Source organism: Gracilinanus agilis, chromosome 4, assembly GCF_016433145.1.
Source record: "Gracilinanus agilis isolate LMUSP501 chromosome 4, AgileGrace, whole genome shotgun sequence".
Lineage (NCBI taxonomy): Eukaryota > Metazoa > Chordata > Mammalia > Didelphimorphia > Didelphidae > Gracilinanus > Gracilinanus agilis.
In genome coordinates, this window is record NC_058133.1 from 507,197,732 (window position 1) to 507,217,273 (window position 19,542).

At 51.7% G+C, this 19,542-nt stretch overlaps 1 protein-coding gene across 1 annotated transcript in view; it reads left to right on the forward strand.

The window, feature by feature from the left end:
* The first annotated feature begins 504 nt into the window (after positions 1-504).
* The window catches only part of ETV5 (ETS variant transcription factor 5), a 35,331-nt gene continuing 16,293 nt past the window's right edge, over positions 505-19,542 (forward strand). Inside the window, exons 1-2 of the mRNA XM_044676488.1 lie at positions 505-576; positions 13,104-13,348. Coding sequence (XP_044532423.1) covers positions 527-576; positions 13,104-13,348 — 295 coding nt within the window. The 5' untranslated portion in view covers positions 505-526. The remainder of the gene's footprint in view (positions 577-13,103; positions 13,349-19,542) is intronic.

The following is a 19,542-nucleotide window of genomic DNA, read 5'->3' on the forward strand; positions in this document are numbered from 1 at the left end:
TGAAAAAAACCGGAAGCAAGGGCTAAAATTATCTTTGAGAAAATCACTCCAAGTGTTAAGTCTGTGACGCAGCCACTTTTCTGAGGTACAAACATTCCCTTGGGGCTGCCAGCAATTTCTCTGTGTTAATGCTCTCACTTCCTGACAACAATGAGATGCAAACCAGCATTGTGAGGGGCAGAGTGGCCGGGCCAGTGGCCTGCCTGCTACATTGGAGTTCTTTTCCTTTTTTTCTGTTCACAGTGCCTACGATAGGAAGCCCCCCTCTGGGTTCAAGCCATTAACCCCTCCCACCACCCCCTTGTCACCCACCCATCAGAATTCCTTACTGCCCCCTCCTGCTTCTGGGCAGGCTTCAGGCCACGCTCCCCCAGCAGGCCCCGTGCAGGGTGTAGGCCCAGCCCCTGCCCCTGGCCCTGTGCCCACCCCAGCCCCTGGCCCTGCACCTCACTCCCTTCATGAACCCAGGCAGCAGCAGCAGCAGCAGCAGCAAACATTTGCCATCCCTCGGCCGCCACATCAACCCATGCCGATGCCAAAGATGATGCCTGACAACCAGTATCCATCTGAACCAAGGTAGGTGCCAGCGTGGCTCTGTGCCCGTCTTGGGCCCTTCTCTGCCTCCAGGAAGCCCAGCAGAGGCGATTTGGCTTGAGCGTTTGGCTTCGCCCGTCCGAGCCTGGGCCCGACCTGCTCACGGTGTGGACATCTTCTGGCAGACATTTCCCTGTCCTCCCGATGCTGGCCAGGGACGGGGAGAGAGAGGGGTGGGCCCATACCTTCGCCCCCAGCCTGGGCCTCCCCTCAGGTTTCCTCCTCCTGGTTCCTCCCTCACCCTAGCGTTCCCTTATTGCCCTTTGCTTCCAAGTCAGGGCAGATCTCTGAGAGGCAGGCTTAGCAGACGGCCACGTCCCTGATGAAAGGTGGTGTGGCACAGTGAATAGTGCATTGGCCTTGGCATTGGGCAGACCTTGGTTCCAATCCTGTCTCAGAAACAAGCTGTGTGGCTCTGGGCATGTCATGGAACCCCTTTGTGCCTCGGTTTCCTCATCTGTAAAACAAAAGGGCTGGTCTTGGTGGTAAAGATCTGGGATCCTGTACTAGCCATTTCACAACAGAGATCTCCTGGCTCCATGGCAGTGTCATTTCTACTTGCCTACCAATAAAAATGGAGGGGCCCAAAGATCTGTGCAGGATCGTGGAAAAGCCAACTCGGGCCTCTTCCGTCCCAGCCAGGTCCAGCCAGGACTTGAGATCGTTCTGAATTGTCACTGGTCTCGGCCCCCATTTTGTCTGGTGCTTGGATCTGGGAGACGGTTGAGAAGTGTGCCATCTCCTCCCCCTGGAAGCAGTAGGGAGATGAAGGGGAAGGGGGCTGGGAGCCCACCGCCCACCTGGGGTCTTCCCAGCTCACCTCCCCTGCCCCATCCATGCGATGTGGGCAAGTTGCCTAATGGTCCCTGACCCCAGTTTCCTCATGGACAGACCGATCCCTCTAATAGCCTCCTTTCTCCCCACTTCCCTTTCCTGACTGTTACATAGATGAGGTGAGAATAATGGGTTTGGCAAAGCCGGGGGGGGGGGGCCTGTAACAGGAACAGGGTAGGGGTGGGGGTAAGGGTAAGAGGCTCTCCTGGCAGCCCTGAGTAGTCAGATCATGTCTTACCAGCCTGCTTTCCCTGGTTCTGAGAGGGGAGGAGCCTGGCCAGGCCTGGACCCACAGCGACCTGGGGAGGGGCTGCTGTACCATTTTTTTTTAAGGTGAAACGTGAAGCATCACCTTTTTTCTTTTCTTTGTTCACCCTGTTGAAATCAGAATGATTCTCTGAAGCCACCGTTTCTTTTCCTCTTCCTAGAAAGGAACAAAACACAAAGGGTACCTCGACACCTCAACCTTCTGTTTCTGGGTGGGGATAGGGCTGGGGGAGGAGGGTGATGAATCACCAAACGCCAGAGCCCACCCCCCCCTTTTCTTTGGCTGGGAGATGGCTTTGCTTTCATCCACTCACCAAGCTGGGTGCTGGGGATACAAAGACAAACCGAGAAGCAGGGGGGTGCTCTCACTGTATTTGGATAACCATTGTCAAGGGGAAGTGATTTCAATTAAATTCGGCAAACATTCAGTAAGTGCCTCCTACGGTCGAGGCCCCTTGGGAATAGTCCAGAAGAAATGCTGAAATCCAGAGTGCAGGAGCCCAGCTTCCTCTCTCATCACATCGCCAGTCTCTAATCCAGCCGCCGCCGAGATTTATCTTCCCCAAACCCAGCTCTGTCGCTATCCTGCCCTTATGCAGCTTACAGTGTAGTCGGGGAGAGACGGATATGAACGGCTGGCGGGAGGGAAGTACCACCAAGAGGAGGTAGCCAGTGCTGGGAAATTCCAGAAGAGGGAGAATTCCAGGCTTGGGGAGTTGGGGAAGCTTTCAGTCGAGAAGTGGGGGGTTTGAGCAGTGCTCGGAGCGGTGAGTGGGAAGACATTTCAGGCAGAGAAGAGAAACTGGAGAAGAAAGGCCAGAAAGCATAGGCGATGCTTAGAGCACTGGGATGTTCCGCTTTGGTTGCCCTGGAGGCAGAAGAAAGTGTCGGGAGTAATAGCTGAAAAGCAGGGCTGCATCTCAAGAATGAAGGGCCCTTGAATGTCAGTGAATGAATGCATTCCATTCAGTAAGCACCAGCTGTGTGCCAGCCACTGTGCCAAGGGCTGGGGAGACACATTAGAAAAAGAAAGGCTGTCTCTGCCCTCAAGGAGCTTATGATCCATTGAGGAAGAGCTCACCCCAAAGGAAGCCAGAAAAGGAGGGGGCAGTCCCTGAGGGCACCGTGCTCCGTGGAGTCAAAGCCAAGCAGAGCCGTTGATGCCAAGTGCTGAGCCCTCTGCAAAGGAAGACTTTGCACCACCCTCCAGTCTTCCCGTCAGAGAGAGAAGAGGCGCCCGAGGGAGCTGGGAAGTGATGCATGAGAGAAAGAAAGAAAGAAAGAAAAGCATCCATTGAATGCTTGCTGTGTGCCAAGTACTGCTCTAAGGGCTGGAGCTATAGCAGGAAAGTGAAGGTCCTGCCCTGACGGTTACCTCTAGGATCTTCTGCTGGGCATTTCACAGCCTTCCCAATCTGACCCTTCCCTGCCTTACTGATTTCCTGAACACTTTGCTCCTGTCTACCCACTGGCTTCCTTGCTGGTCATCTTGGAAACACTTCATCTCTGAACACCCCTGGGCCGCCTCTTGCCCTGGCTCTGTCCCAGACCTGGAATCTCCTGCTCCTGGGGCAGCTAGGTAGCGCAGTAGATTGTGAGATTTAAATTGAACCTGTTTGCCTAGCCTTTGCCTTTTCGTGGTAGAGTTGTTACTAAGATAGTAAGGGCTTTTTAAAGAAAAGAATAGAAAAAAATAAATATGAAGGAAGGAGGGTGGCTCAGTAGATTGAGAGCCAGGGCTAAAGACAGGAAGTCCAGGGTTCAATTGTGGCCTCAGACACTCCTTAACTGTGGGACCCTGGACAAGTCACTTAACCCCCATTGCCTAGCCTTTACCACGCTTCAGCTCTGGAACCCATACATGGTATTGATTCTAAGACAGAAGGTAAAGGTTTAGGAAGAAGAAAATTTAAAAAGATGTTGGTTCACCACCAGCCAGAGAAGGATCCTGGGGTTTGATTGTCACAGGGAAGATGAGTGGAGCCGTACAGCAGTGAATCGGTATGCTTTTTCCAAGTCCAGCAGCAGGTGTTTAGATTATGGCAAGAGGAATGGGGGGCCATGCAGCAAAGAAGTTACCCCTCACCAGGCAATGGGGAGAATGAGATTAGCGGAGCATACTTCAGAAGAATTAATCTGGCAGGTTGGATTTAGAGAGACTGGAGATAAAGCTGAGCTATTATACTCCTGGTTTCGCTAACATTGCTTCTCCAATCACTGTTGCTTATGGAGGAGATTTATGTAAACAGATGGAAGCCTTCTTAGCAGTGTAAACTAAGCTCCCATCATTAGAAAGACTATATTCTTACAGAGGATGTTTGTTTGTGCTCTGTAATTGGAAGAAAAAAGATGGAAATCCTGGACAAAATTAGGAAATTTGTTTTTGATGTGCTGGTTCCTTTTTTCTTACTGGAACCTTCTTTTTTTGGTCTGGTTTTATTAATTTATTTTTTCAGTTGCACACAGAAATGATTTTTGGCAAATGTTTTCTGAAATGTTAGGATTCGTATTTTTTTTCTCCTTCCTTCCTTCTGGAACCTTCTAGCTCCTTAATGGTATTCCTCCCACCCCAAAACAAGCCAATGGTAGGGTATTTGTGTGTGTAGAACTTCTAAGAAGTGAAAGGGAAATCGAAAAGGAATCTCAGAAAGGGATAATGAAACTAGGAAATGGAGCTTCATAAACTAGAAATATTGGGGCCCTGAGGTGGAGATGATGGGATGAGATTTGAACCCTTAAGCATCAAAGAAAAAGGAAATAGTTAATGCATCTCTGTCAAGTTTATTTTACTAAGAGACTATATTCCTTGGAGTACGCTGTAGGACAGGGGTCGGCAAGGTATGGCTCTCGAGCCATATCTGGCTCCACCTCCTGACCTGCCAGTCCGGGCAGAGCCCCAGGATGTGCCCCATATTCCAGTGCCTTCTGCCTCCATCCTTCTCCTTCTGCAGGCGTTTATGGCTCTCACAGCCAAAAAGGTTGCCGACCGTTGCTGTAGGAGCTTGGCACTCAGGTTTTATTGGTTCCACCTACACTTGGAAGAATAGGGAAGAGAAAGTACCACCTCCAACTCCACACCCTGGTGAAGCAGGACCTTCCAGAGGTTACAGGGGTCAGGAGCAGGCTTCTTGCCTGGCTTTGAAAAGTGGCAAAGAAATAGCTGTGTTTAGCTGCCCGCTCCTTGTTCTGAAAGCTTAGAGATCCTGGGCCCTGGGCTCTCCCACTCACACTACCCAGACATCTCCCTCTCCGTGTTGTCTTCCTGCAGGAGAATGGAAACCACTCGGAGAGCAGGGACTGTCTCAGTCACTTGTATTTGTCTCTCCGGCCCTTAGTGCAGGGTTTAGCACATAGCAATCAAAGCTTTTTTATTCCCTTAGTCATATGATAATATCGGACCTTGTAAAAGCACAAGACACCTTTCTTGTAAAATGAACAGAAGACAGCTGCCGTGATAGCCACGGAGTTAGATCACTCACCTGAGGTTACCAAGGCCACCTGCCATAAAAATAATTAGGTATGCTTGAGTAATCTTTCTTCAAATGCACCTGGGTTCATGGAGTCAACATTTCTTTTCACTTCTTTTCCATTAAATCATTTAATTGACATTACTAATGGAAAGGGATATACGTAGATAGAACAAGAAATACCAGGAGGAAACAAGGAAAATCTTGCCTCTGAGTGGGGTAGGACAAGTGGATCCGAGGGACCAAGAGGAGAAGAAATGGGATGTCCAAGCGGGGAGGGGACTGGTTGACCAGAGATGATCTATTTTAGCCTTTTTCAGCCGCTTCAGAAGTGGGTGCTAAAGGAACCTCTAGGATGGCATCACATCTTGGGGCTAGACCAGCTCCAACCCTGCCTATGAAGAACTGAGAAAATTCAGGGTATTTGTATCTGGTGATGTGGTCACTTTTTTCCAAATACTTATCATTTCAGGTTCTCTGATTTTTTTTTTCCTTTGGAAATGATAAACCTGGTGCTGAGAGATCACTTTTGGTGGTCCAGACTGAGGCTCAACAGACTCTCCTGGTTCTCAAAGTCATGGAGGGGTGTCCTAAGCCAGTCTGGTTGGCTCCTTCCCATTTTAAGTTCACTTGCTCTTAATGTGCTACTGATTAGCCAAATTTTCCCAGTGGATTCTGGGAGCTGGAAAAATGCTTCCTGATATACAATCCTGCCTGGAAGCTGCTTACAGATGACTCCTGAGGTTAGTGGTAACTTAGAAGGTCCTGGATTCAAACCCTGATGCTTCTACATCTGACCCACTTTATCGTCCGGGGTCTCCTATTCCTCACTTGTAAAAATGGAAAGTTTAGACAAGGTAACCTCCAAGGGATCCTTTCACAGTTTTTATTTCTTGTTGATTGAACAGACCTTTATTTCTTCTCCCATTCATTCTCTAAACCTTGCAGTCTGGCTCCTGACCTTCACCATTCTATTGAAATTGCTCTAGATAAGGCCACTCAGAAGCTGCTTTCAATGGCCTTTTCTTAGTCCTCATTCTCTTTGCTCTGACATTGCTGACTCTGCCATCCAATCTGAAATTCCCTTCTCTCTTGGCATCCGGAACTTCACACTGCCCCGGTTCTCCTCTTACCTTCTCTGGTTACTGCTCTGTGTCCTTTGGCTCTCCTCCTTCCTCCCCCATCTCTCGTTGTGGGCGCCCCCCCAAGGCTCAGTTCTCAGCCTTCTGTTTTTCTCTCAATGAGTCAATTGGTCTGCACACCACTGCCGGCTAATCTTCCTAAAACACTGTCTTTCCTGCTCAAAACCATTCCATTGGTCCCATTGCCTACCAAAGCAAGGACAGATTCTTGAGTTCAGGGTTCAGGTCCTCCACAGTCTGGTCCTCATTACTTCAACTGGACGGGGAGCCGAGCACCAAGCATTTATTGGGCACTTGGGCTAGAGAGCACTGCGTTCTGAGCTTTCTCCATTTTCTTATGCAGACCCTCTTCTCTCATTTGTAAATGGATCTGTACGTTGGCCCCCCACCTCAGCCATGCTGTACGTGCCCTGCCGCAAGGCCTTTCTTGTTTCACAGTTCGGCTTCGTTCCGACCCACTTTGTGACCTGCTCTCGTGACAGATTTGGTTTTCTTCTCACATTAGATTCCAAATTGGTGAAACCTTGCTCCAAAGCTTTCATCTCAAGACTTCTGGGATACGGTGACATCTACAAAGAGAGTAAATCCCCTTAGCTGTCGAAAAAAATATAATTCTTATAATAAAACCCAAATGTTTTATTCATAAACAGTTAAGTTCATCAGATATTTGTTAACTGCTTACAGCAGGCAAGGCATTGTGGGTAGGCAGTAAGGAAACTATAACAAAAACTCGTAGCCCCTGCTCTCAGGGGGTTTATGGAATAATAATAATAATAATACAGTGGAAAGAATGATGGATGCAGAGTCAGAGGACCTGAGTTCAAATTATGGCACTGCCACCTAACACCTGTGTGACCTTAAACAAGTCATTCAATCTCTGGGGGCCTTGGTTTCTTCCTCTGTAGAGTCAGAGGAATGGCCTCGATGGCCTCCGAAGTTTCTACCTCTGGCTCCATGACCTTGTGATCCTGAAGGAAACATTCCACTCTCACTAAGAGCCCATTTGCTTTTTGCCTTAGACATAACACTAGCCATCTTCCTTAGACACAGGGTTTCCCAGTTTATAGAAGATTCAAAGCAGTAAATCAGAAGGAGTCTGGGAAGCCCTTAAATGTGGCAGTTCGACAATCTGCTACCAAGAGAAGTGACCAAAAAATGGGAATGTCCTGTTGGCTTTGCAACGCCATCCATACGAATATTCCTCCCAGCGATGCCACCAGTGACTCATTGTCCTTTGGCCAGTTCTCCATCTTGCCTCTTCAGGCGCTGCTGCTCCGTGCTTGGAGCCATCTCTGGAGCCACGAGGCCACTGAAAGACCGTTGGCCTTGCAGAGCTGCTCCCGTGGTCCGGGGGGAGTTGGCGGGTCAAGATAACGTGGCAGCTGCCCAAACGCAGGCCCGCCTGCTCCCTTCCTTCTGTTCAGCCCCAGCCCAAGTCATAGACCATTTTACAGTGTTGGTCCTACACTTTTTACAGGAGCCCAGAATCTTGGGGCTTTTGAATTTAGAGGCAACACGACTCCCCTAATGGCATTGCCATATTACAGTAAAACGCAGTCGTCGTCATTTGTTGTTGAGAAAGAGTGGAATCGTGGGACACGTGCCCCGATTATGAGAACTGTTGTGTTGAATGCATTCTTTTAAACCTTCACTTCCATCTTGGAAGCTACACTGTGTATTGGTTCCAAGGCAGAAAAGCAGTAAGGGCTAGGCAAGGAGGTTAAGTGATCGGCCCAGGGTCAAACGGTGTCTCAAGCCTTCTTTGAACCCAGGACTCCCATCTTCTGGGCTGGCTCTGTCCTTTGAGCCACCCAGCTATCTCCAGCAGATTAGAAGCTCGGTCACGTCTGTACCACTCCCCTCCTTCTGTTTAACCAGGAATCTTCCCATTTTCACGATAGTCGACTTCCCCCTTCAGACTGATTCTGTCAGACTGACCTCCTCTCTTCTCCACCCGCCATGCTCCATCTCCCGTAGGCACTGGCTCTTCACGCATGCCTGGAACATGCCTTTGCTCACCCCGACCTCACGAATCTCCTCTTTCTTCCAGACACAGGTCATGCCACGTTGTTCCAGAAGCCTTTCCTCACCCCCACCTTCCCAGCTCCTTTGCATTTAATGACTTTCTATTTGTTTGCATATTTATTCAGCACAATAGATAGAGCACCAGGCCTGGAGTCAGAAGGACCTGGGTTCATATCTGGCCTCAGACACTTTCTAGCTTTGTGACCCTGAGCAAGTCACTTAATCCTGTTTGCCTAAAAAAAAGGAACGTGAGATATTTAAAGTTTTAAAACCACATTCACTCATTCATTCACTAAACATTTCCTAAATACCTACACTGTACCTCTAGCAGATCAAATTCTACGGCCGTCTCTCCAACTACGTGGTGGCTTTGTGTGTGTTTGGCCCAATCCCATGCCCCATGGTTCATTACATTTATGATCTGTTATCTTGAAGGCATTTATGAAGTTTTTAATGAAAATATTCAGAGTGTAAACTAGAAATTGGTGGCAGAATTTCTTTTCTGGTCAAAAAATGATTCTTCTTTTCATGTCCAATACTCAGTTCCTCATTCCATCAACCAAAGCCTTTAGCACCCTTGTCGCTTGCCCGTGGAACTGTCCCATTTTCATAGGGGCAGACTTCAGTTTCTAAGATACTACACTTATGCCCGGTACTGTGCCTTTACCCAGAACTGATGCCTTCAAATTTAATTTCAACCTTCTTGTGGAAAAGTGGAATGCTCAGTGGCCCCTGCTGTTACAAACTTGCAGTAGTACTTAGATTTAAAAAAAAAAAAAAGCTCTTACCTTCTGTCTTAGAATCAATTCTTAGTTATCAGTTTTAAGACAGAAGAGCATTAATTAGTTAATGGCAGTCCGGCTTAATCGATTTGTCATGGGTCACATAGCTAGGAAGTGTCTGAGGCAAGATTTGAACCCAGGTTCTCCCACTTGAAGCTCTCCATTATCTTTCCTTAGAAGCCCGTTGGACAGGTCTCCTTTTTAAATATAATCTGGTGATTTGGTTCATGAGGCTATAAAAATAATGAATAAAGACTTAGCAAAAAGTAATCTTTAGAGAAACTGTATAGAGCAGGGGTCGGCAACCTTTTTGGCCGTGAGAGCCATGAACGCCACATTGTTTAAAATGTCATTTCATGAGAGCCGTGCAGTGCTCGCAGTGCCGCTCCTGTAACAGTGCCTGAAAAAAATGGACTTTTGGCTCCTGCAGAAAGAGCCACATTTGGCCCTCAAAAGAGCCATACGTTGCCCACCCCTGGTCTACAGGGAGCCCCACAAAACTGGACCCTTCATATGATTCAGGACCTTCGGTGACCATCTAGATAATGTTCCGAAGCCCTCGCGAATAGACCATCTCAGACACTCATTCTGTGCAAACATCTGGGATTCAACATATCTTTAAACTTTTTTTCAAATCTGATTTAAATTTTCAAAAAGTGATTTCATTTCCCCTGCAGAAGACTGCTGGCATTTTGTGCTCAGGCCTTGAAATGATGAGTAGCTTCCTTTTCAGAGGTTTAAATTTGCCTCACAGCTCCTCTAGGTTTCACATTTCTATTTTCTCCAAGGTTCAGGGCGTGCGTGTGCGTGTGCCTATGTGCGTGTGTGTGTGTGTGCGTGTGTGTGTGTGCATGTGTGTGTGTGTGCGTGTGTGTGTGTGCATGTGTGTGTGTGTGTGTGTGTGTGTGTGCGTGTGTGTGTAACTTAAACCCTGGTCTTTTGCTGTTCTATCTTGTCAGTGGGTACGTCGTCTGCCCAGGCCTTCAAAGACGGACGGTGCCAGCATATCTGCACCCTGGATCGCTTTGCTCCTCTCCGCAGTGTTTGAGCTGCAGAAATCGCTTAGACGTTTCTTTAGCCTTCGGAGGATGCTCTCTTTGCGACCCTTTAATATTTTATGGAAAGGCAGAGGCAAGCTGGGCGGGGTTGGCAGGCGGTGCAGGCCGAGCTTTTTTTTTGCAATGGCTTTTCTCTTCGTCCTAATGCTGGAGAAGAATAAACATGAATAGGAAGTCTTAGATGCTGTCTTCTCTTCTGGGGCCTTTTTTAGGATGAATGTCTTCGACCGCTTCCGTGCTTATAATTGTGATCCCTCTTTTGTCTTATGGCCATTTGTACCTTGATGATCCGCCTCCTTTTCCTTCCATTTCCCTAAAAGTGGCTGTTTTTGCCACGCTTCCGAATTGGGCCCTTTTCTCTTCGCCCCTTCCTTGTGACCCCAATGAAAGCATTCACTGGTATGGGCTTCTTGGCCAGCTGACAGCTTCCCTTGGGCCTGGCCTCGGGCCCTCTCCGGCTCCGTGTGGCCCCCCGGGCAGTGGTGTGTCCCGCTCCAGCTCCGTCTCCTGCAGGCCGCCTTCATTTTTGCTGTAAGCATTGTGTTTACTGTGTGTGTTGGCAGCCATGAGAGTAAAGGAAATGCAGGAAAAGCATCTGGCGGCTTTATAATGTAAACCAAATGTCGGTAGCGTGGGCAGCTCTTTGGAGGAGAGGCACCCTATAAATCTGACAAATAAATAACCGGTTCCTTAAATAAACGGGCACCGAGAGAGCCCTCATCTCCAGCTTGCTGAAGCTGGGCCTGCTTCGTCGTCCGAGGTCCGGCTCCTCGTGGCGCTGGGCTCGGCCGGGGCGTGGGGGGAGAGCCGGGGGTTTGGACAGGGGTGGCCGAGGGGGCCTCCTCGTCGTGTTGTGCCCAGGACAGCCTCGGGGACCCTTCGCGGGACGGCCGGGAGCGGGGAGAGTTCAGCCAGAGGTCGGGGGCCGCCGGTCTGCCCAACTGGAGGACGAGAACTGAACGGGTTCCCTCCTCTGTACAAGGAGAGGGGCCGACAGCTTCTTGTCCGGCGCGGCCTGGGGGCACGTTCGGGCGCCTCGCCGGCCCCTTCTGTCCTGCACGCTCAGCCACAAAGCGCCCCTTTAAAGGGTGGCATCTCGAGGCCTCGCCGGCCCTCCAGCCTGAAGGAGAAGCAGCCGCATTTCTCTTGTGCTTTAGGGTCTGCAGAGCTTTAGACTCTCCCCAAGAGCTGTAGGTGGGACAATTTTTATGTCCATTTTACAGATGAAGAAACTGATGCCAAGATAAGGTTCGGGAGGGGCCTGGCTCCCGGCATGGGGGAGCCCGTTCTATCCTTGGGCAGCTCTCATGGAGAATCAGTGGGGTAGGAGGGTGTCAGAGGGACCTCCGATACCTGCCACCTGTGGGACCTCAGGCCAGTCACTCCTCGTGCCTGGGCCTCAGTTTCCTCATCTGTAAAAATGAGGAGTTGGGCTAGATGTTCTCTGAGGTCCCTTCGGGGTTCGGCTCTTGAGGTGGCTCAGGAGACAGAGTGCCAGGCCTGGAGCCAGGAGGACCCAAGTGTAAATGGAGGCTTAGACGCCTATTCGCCCTGGGCCCTTAACTTCTGGCTGCCTCTGTATTTTCATCTGTAAAATTGGGGTACTCCCAGCCCTTACCTCACCGGGTTCTACTGAAACCCTTAGCCCCGGGCCTGGCACACCGTATTATTATTGGTTCTCTGCTTCTAGACTATTCCCTGTGTTGCTGGGAGTCTAGTTCTGCTGCCTGGAACCAAGCAGACCGAATCTTCCTTGTCCCCCGCCATCTTCCCGCTCTCAGCCAAAGACCCCCAGTTCCTCGGCCGGCCCCCTCCCTCTCCTGGCCGTCACCTCTGGGCAAAGACTGCGTGTCTCGCTCGTGCGCCCCTTTGCCCATGAAATAACAGCCGGGGCATGACAAAGGGACCCGTTTCTACTGAAAGGCAGTTCTCAAAGTACCTTAAAAACATCCCTAGAGCCCAGCATAAGGCAGACAGACCTGCTCCCCAGCCGAGCCCCGAGCCCCGTAGTCCGGTCAGGGCACGGTGGGGGGCCCTGTCCCCCCATTCTAGGATTCGTGCTTCTCTGGGCCCACCTGCTGCGCACAAGGCCAACGCACCCGCCTAGCTGAGGCACTCACGTACCAGCCACGTCCCCTCAGAACCCGGGGAGACGCCCAGCACCCCGAGCCTGAGAGTCTCAGGACGGCCTTGGCCATCCTGCCGGGGAGCAGCCCTCGGGCTCGCCTTAGAGACCAGCATGGCCTTCTCTGAGGAGCTCTCGGGAGGCGCTTGCTTGTGCCTTCCTGCCGCCCCCCAGGGCAGGAGGCCTTGCCATCAGGCTCGTCATGAAGCCCCCCAAACAGGAGCTCCTCCACAGCAAGACCCTCTCGGCTGCTTGGTCGTCTCCTTAGCCCTTACCGAGTCCTCCAGGCCTTTTTGGTGTGAGAAGGTGTCTGAGGCAGGACCAACCACGGCAGGCTTTTCCATTCTAAATTCGTGTTTTATTGTAGAAAGGAGGGTCTGGGCCGGGGGGGGGCCACCCTGCCTCTCCTCCATGGGCCGGGGGGCCACCCTGCCTCTCCCCCGCGGGCTGGGGTGCCACCCTGCCTCTCCCCCGCGGGCTGGGGGGTCTCCCTGCCTCTCCTCCATGGGCTGGGGTACCACCCTGCCTCTCCCCCATGGGCTGGAGGGCTGCCCTGCCTCTCCTCCATGGGCCGGGGGGCCGCCCTGCCTCTCCCCCGCGGGCTGGGGTGTCTCCCTGCCTCTCCTCCATGGGCTGGGGTGCCACCCTGCCTCTCCCCCATGGGCTGGAGGGCTGCCCTGCCTCTCCTCCATGGGCCGGGGGGCCACCCTGCCTCTCCCCCACGGGCCAGCCCTTTATTAGGCCTCTAGAAGGCAGGGGGCCTTTTCTTGTTGGAGCACCATCGAGCCGGACGTCTCCTTCTTCCTCAGGTTTCAGAGACAGCTGTCCGAGCCCTGCCACCCCTTCCCTCCTGGCGACAGTCGTCCAGGCTACCACCGCCAGATGTCGGAGCCCCTGGTCCCTGCGGCTCCCCCCCCTCCTCAGGGATTCAAACAGGAGTATCCGGACCCTCTCTACGAGCACGGCGTGCCGGGCATCCCCGGAGTGCCGGCGCACGGCTACCAGTCGCCGATGGGCATCAAGCAGGAGCCCAGGGATTACTGCATCGATTCAGGTGGGTGCCAGTCTGTTCAGGCCTAGGTTGGTGCTTGAGCCCCCGCGGGGCACGGCACAGGGCACGGCCTTCTCTCTTTGAGCCCCCGCCGGCAGGCGTGCCAGGGTCGAGGAGGGGCCGGGCCTAGCCAGTGGGGGTTCAGCGACCTGCCCGGGGCGCCCGGCTAGGAAGGGTCCCAGACCTCCTGGCTCCAGGCCGGGCTGCGCCTCTGTGGAGGAGACGAGGAAGCCGAGATCTGTTTTCCTCGAGGCTTTGTGCTCTAGTGGGTGACACAAAACGCTTTTTTAAACTCTTCCCTTTTGTCTTAGCTAAGACAGAAGGACAAGGGCGAGGCAGTGGGGTTAAGGGACCTGCTCGGGGTCACACAACTAAGAAGTGTCCGAGGCCAGATCTGACCCCAGACTGACCGCCGGGCTTCCCAGCTGCCCCAAGACAAGACTCCCAGGAGCAGGGCCTGGGGAAGGGCTCGTGCCGTTGCTGAAGGAGATGCTCAGTCGGACTTTGGTGAGGCTTAACTTGGGAGACCGTCTAAGAGGTGCTCCCACAAGTCGAGGCCCCGCCAGCCTCCCTGCTCGTGAAGGAAGCGTCCCCCACAAAACGAGGGGTGTGCCCTTGAACCTTGCCAAGGCCTTCAGAAAGTGGCAGAACCCCCGAGTCTCCCTTCCGTTGGCGAGGCTAAGCCAGGCCTCTTCCCACGCAGACCCCAAGATGCCGCCCGGCCTCCGTCCCCCCTCGTATCCCCTGGCGCTTTGGGTCCCATTCAGGGAGGCGAAGGGAGAGGCGAGGCAGAGCTCGGGCCGTCCTTTCCCGCACGCTGCCGTGGAGACAGACCGTTCCCACATCAAAGCTCCCCTAGAATCTCATTTCTGGGAGGCTGTTTCCAGAATCAGTTCGACCTGGCACTGGTGAACTAAGGCCTGTGCCATGGTGGCCCGCAGCCTTCGTCCTGCTTTGTGGCGCCTGTAGGGATCCCCAAACCCTGGAGAGTCTCGAAAGAACTTGACAAAAGAGAGATTTGGTAGCCAACGCTTGGCTCCTTTTTAGAATGAGAAGTTTTCTAAGAGGGAAAGTAGGCCCGGCTCATTGTTTTTCAGCGTTCCCTGATCGGGCTGCCGTGATCTCTCCAAGTCCTTCCATCCCAAGCCTCAGAAATGTGGCCTGGGGAGGCCATGGGAAGATCGCCGGTGGGGGGCAGACAGTATTGTTAAACCTTCAGCTTAAACCAGGCCGTGTTTGAAAATGAGCCAGTGACCCCCTTTGGGCCAGTGGCATTACGGGAGCTCTTAAGAAAGAGGGAGCAGAATTGGGCCTTTTAGTCACGACACACTAACTGTGCTCTTCTCCCTTCTTCTGCTTTGCCAGCCAGGCCACGGGCCGGGGCCGGGGGGAGGAGCGCGTTTCAGGCCGTAGCCCTGCGCTCACCGAACCCCTAAATGGACCCCGGCTGCCCAGAGGAGAGCGGAGCAGTTTCTGCTCGAGGGGCCTCGTCATTTTTAGGAAAGGAAATCTAGCACTTTCCACCATCATTCCAAAGAGCAAGTTTAGCCTTCTAAATTCGGGCACATAGGAGGGGGCTAAAGAAGGAGCGAAGGTCAGCCGATGAGGCCATTGGCCGCTTCGGGCCAGAAAACCACCAAACCCAGGTCGGGGCATCTCTCCCTCTCAGGGCTCCATGGCAATTCTCCTCCAGGCCTTTCTGATGCTTTTTCTTGGAGCTTGTGACCAAGTTGTCACGCTCCTCTTGGCACCTCTGAGGCATAGTTTTAGCGAGTCTTGTTTCTTAAATGGACTTTTAGACAGTTTAAAGTAAGATGTCCACGGTGCCCCAATCTGAGCCATATTTTTGTGGATTAGAGAGCAGGAAGGTTCTCCCCCTTTCTTCTCCCCCTTTGTTACTGATGGATGATGCGGTTAGGACAGAGCCACCGAAGAAGGCACTTGAGTGCTTTAGTTCACATGAATACTCTTAGAAGATGGCTGAAACAGCCTTGCCAGCCCCTACAGATCTCCCAGCACCGCTAGCTTGAGGCCTGTCTTTAAATCCCCTAATCTCTTTAGGTCTAAAAATACTCTGACCTCTGAATGTGAACATCCACAGTAAAACGGAGCAGATGGGAAACTCCTCAAGCTTCAGTCCTTCCCCACCCCTCCCCAGCAGCCTCTAAGGAGTAGCTTGGGATTGGGAGGCGCGCTTCTTTTTCTTAATCTTAGACACTTTTTAAAATGTAAGGCAGGAATATGAGGTCACCCTTTCCACAAAGTGTAGAACAAACATGTGCCTTTGCCTCTACTCTAAGATGGCCCCCGGCCAGCATTCTGGGGATCCTCGGCTTAGCCTTTGGCTCCCCCAGGACTTCCCCTGATGCCCAGATTTTATTCTTTGGCCCCAGCAGAGGCATCCGCTCTGAGATTCTCACCCTGCCCATCTTGAGCCCATCTTGAGTCCATCTGGACTCCATCTTCCAGGGCAACTGAGTGAATCTTCATGCTTGTTCATCTCCTATGTTGTTGCCTTCTCATGGTGCTCGCTTGGTTCCCATCGTGTGTCCGAAAAGCTCCCCAGGACGGGCCCCCCTCTTCTTTGCCAGGGAATTTGAGGATGGCACTGCACGACTGACCCTGTTTTGTGCTTTGCTTTCAGAAGTGCCTAACTGCCAGTCATCCTACATGAGAGGAGCTTACTTCTCCAGCAGCCACGAGGGTAAGGAGTTCGCCTTTTGTGCTCAAGGCCCCAAATAAGCCTGGAATTGTCCATCTTAACGGCTACCATTTCCTGCCGCAAGCTAAACTGCGTTTACTTCCTGGGTCTGAAAGTTGGTTTTAGCCGTAAGAAGCACACGGGGGGTTTCTAAAGCTTGGCTTAGACATGGGGAGGTCAGATCGGAGCCATATTTGTTTGGCTTCTCTTGAATGAAGAAGAAGCTACCATCCTTCAAGGGCCTCATCTCGTTGCCTCAGCACAGCCTCCTCTCTTTAGCCCACGGTCTTCCTGAGCTTGAAAACTCGTCGTGGTCGCCAGTTCTCACAGGGCAAACTTCTCTGGACGTAGCTAGGCTGGTCCTTGGCCTTTGGAGCGCAGCTCCCCGAGGGCAGAGACGATTTCACGTCTGTCTTTGGGGCGCTGTCGCCTCTCCCTGGGGTGGGCACGTCCTATTCTTGATGCATTTGTGTTCAGTTGAATGAAATTGAATCGTTGTACTCGGAGACCTTCTGGCTTGGCGTTGGACCTCTGTCCAACTCGAGTTCCACTGTGACAGCCTCCAGAGGCCCTCATTAAGCACCGGGGAGGCCTTGAGACCTTAGTAGGAGGGGAAGATTATTTCACCTTTTTCAGTATAACTCTTTTCAGTCGGGAGTATATTGCTGTGAATAGTTTTATGCAGACAAAGGAAGGCCTGGAAATAAAGTTCTTGAATTATGATCCTGGCTTAGGTTTATCCGAGGCCAAGCCAGGTAAAGATAACAAAAAATTAATTGCATTTATCATTACCTTGATAAGCAGCCGTCACTGTGAAAAGGCTGCACAGCCCAGAGGAAACCATTTAGAACTTGTCTCAGTGAAAGGAGGTCGGGGCTTGTTAGTATTTCAGCGCCTACATGTAGCCCAGTAGATGAAGCTACAAACCCAGAACGTGATGTCTCAGCATTCATATAAGAAGATTATACTGTGGGGGTGGGTCAGAGGCTCAGTGGATAGAGCTTTGGGATCCTTGACTTGACCTTTGCTTCCTCCAGGATTCAGAAGGACCTGGGTTCAAATCTGGCTTCAGACCTATTTCCTAGCTTTGTTACCCTGAGCGAGTCACTTAACCCTGGTTGCCTAGCCTTTGTTGCTTTTTTGTCTTAGAATCGGGAGTATCCATTGATAGTATCAATTCTAATACAGAAAGTTCAGGGTTTAAAAAACCCAATTATGCTGCCAAACCACCGTCAGTTATGTCCAGGCCCTGGCAGGGAGAGCTGCGTCTACCGCTGAAGGGCAGAAAAAGAGGGCGGGAAAGGCTTCTTCTAGGGGCCCGTTTGGGGGGAGAACGTGCGCCTGGAGGCGGCGTTTTGGGAGAGGTGCGTCCCCCAGACAGACTTCAGACATCAGGTGTGCTCTGAGAAGCCGACCGAAGCGCCTGCCTTAAGTTAGCCCGACGTGGTTTCCCCATCCTCGGACGAGGCGCAGAGAAGCCGTTCGACAAAGCAGGCGATCTCGGCGATAGCCTCCCTCCTGTAGTCGCCCCAAAGCCTTTCATGCTTCTCGTGAATGCTTCCCTTCCTTCCCCCCAAACAAGAACCTCCTTCCTGTCCACGGCCCGTGTGGCAGCTAATGCAGATTTAACGGACGTCTCGCCCAAACTCAGGTTCCTGCCAGATGTTTCAGAGGCACGAAACCGCTGGGGCGGGCGAGCTACCTCCGAGGAGTTCAGGAAGCCATACCTACCGCTTAATTTAGACTCTCTTTTTTCCTTTCTATCCTGGGCCTATTTTAGTCTTTGAGGAAGAAAAAAGACCCTAAAAATAAGCTGCTAATTTAAGCAGGCCTGTACACTTCGAAGTATGGCGATTGGACTCCAAGTTAGATTCCCAGGATGTGCTTTCAGAGCCGAAACACAAAATTAGTGGATAGGAACAGATTTTTGAGAGAATGTGTCATTTGGCTTTCTACCTGTGGCCTTGGACTGCAAAAATAAGAGCAGATAACTGACATTTCCAGAACACTTTAAGACTTTCTGAGCATTTGATAGGTAGACAGGGTGTCCCCAAAGTCTTAGTGCAGCCTTAAGCTTCAGTGCCTTGGTGCCCGTTGTGTGTACATGTGTGTGTGCACGTGTGTGCGTACATGCATGTGTGTGTGCGTGTGTGTGTTCAATCCTCACATCCATCCATAACTTCTGCGGCTATGTTTGTCCCCACTTCACAGATAAGGAAACCGAAGCTCATGGCACTTCGGTGATTTGCTCCTGCTTGCCCAATCCAGGTCCTCCCCGACTCAAGTCCAGTCCTTGTTCTACCTCCTAATACTGACTTGTTGTTGCTCAGGCATTTCCAGTCGTGCCCCATTCTTTGGGACTGACCCCCCTGGGGGGTTTCTTGGCAAAGATCCCAGAGCGATTGGCCATTTCCTTCTCCTCTCATTTTCATAAATAAAATTAAACAGGCCAACAGGGTTAAGTGACTTGCCCAGGTTCACACAGCTAGTAAGCGCCTGAGGCTAGATTTGAATTTGGGAAGAGGCGTTCCCTGACCCGAGGCCTGGAGCTCCATCCACTGAGGCACCCAGCGGCTCACTCCCTGATAGATGCCTCTCTTCCCCCTAAGGCGAGGCAATTGTGTGGTCTCTGGTTCCCTCACCATCAGTTCAACAAGTATGTAGCACCCAGCGTGTGCCAGGCACTGAGAATACCTGGATGCACCATCCTTGCAGTCTAATGGAGCGCCCACCAGGAAGGGCTGTGGGAAAGGCCCCAGGACGTGCTCAAGGACTTGGAGAAGCAGCTCCTCCCTCCTAGCAGATGCCAAGGAGGGCATCAGGGATGAGCTGGCTTTGCATCCAGCCCTTAAAAGGGGCACGTAGGATTTTGATAGAGAAGCATATTGGGGGAAGAAGCAGAAAGGCATAGACAAAGGAAGGATCCTTGAGGATTGGCAGGTCGTCGGATGGCCTGAAATTTAGACGGCAGTGATAAGACTACAGTCATCCCACAAGCCAGAAAGGGTAGGTTAAGCCCCAGTTATGGAGGGCCTTGAAGGCTAGGCTAAGAAGTGAAGCTTCATTTAGGAGACCCATGGCGTGTTACTGAGCATTGAGGGGATGCCGTGAAGGCTACGCTTGGGGAAGAGGTATCTGGCATTGGGGTACGGCATTGGAGCTGGGCACGGAGGGGCCAGGTAAGAAACTGTTCCCGTTGCCTAGAGAGAAGTTGATAATGGCCTCAACTTTGGGAACCCACCTCTGTGCCCATCAGGGTGCTCTTTGGAATATCTAATCTCAGATAAGAGGAAGTGAAATGAAGAGAACTTTGTGGAGAAAGAGCTGAGGTGCCATCACAGTTTGTGATCATGGTAGGAAAGAAAAACCTCGCATGGTCCGACATATATCCCAGTTTGGGGAGGACAGATTTCAGAGGAAATGCCGGATCATGAGGATTGGCACAAAGGAAGCAGTTCCATTGAGGAATAAACAGAAAAATTGTCTGAAGAGCCTG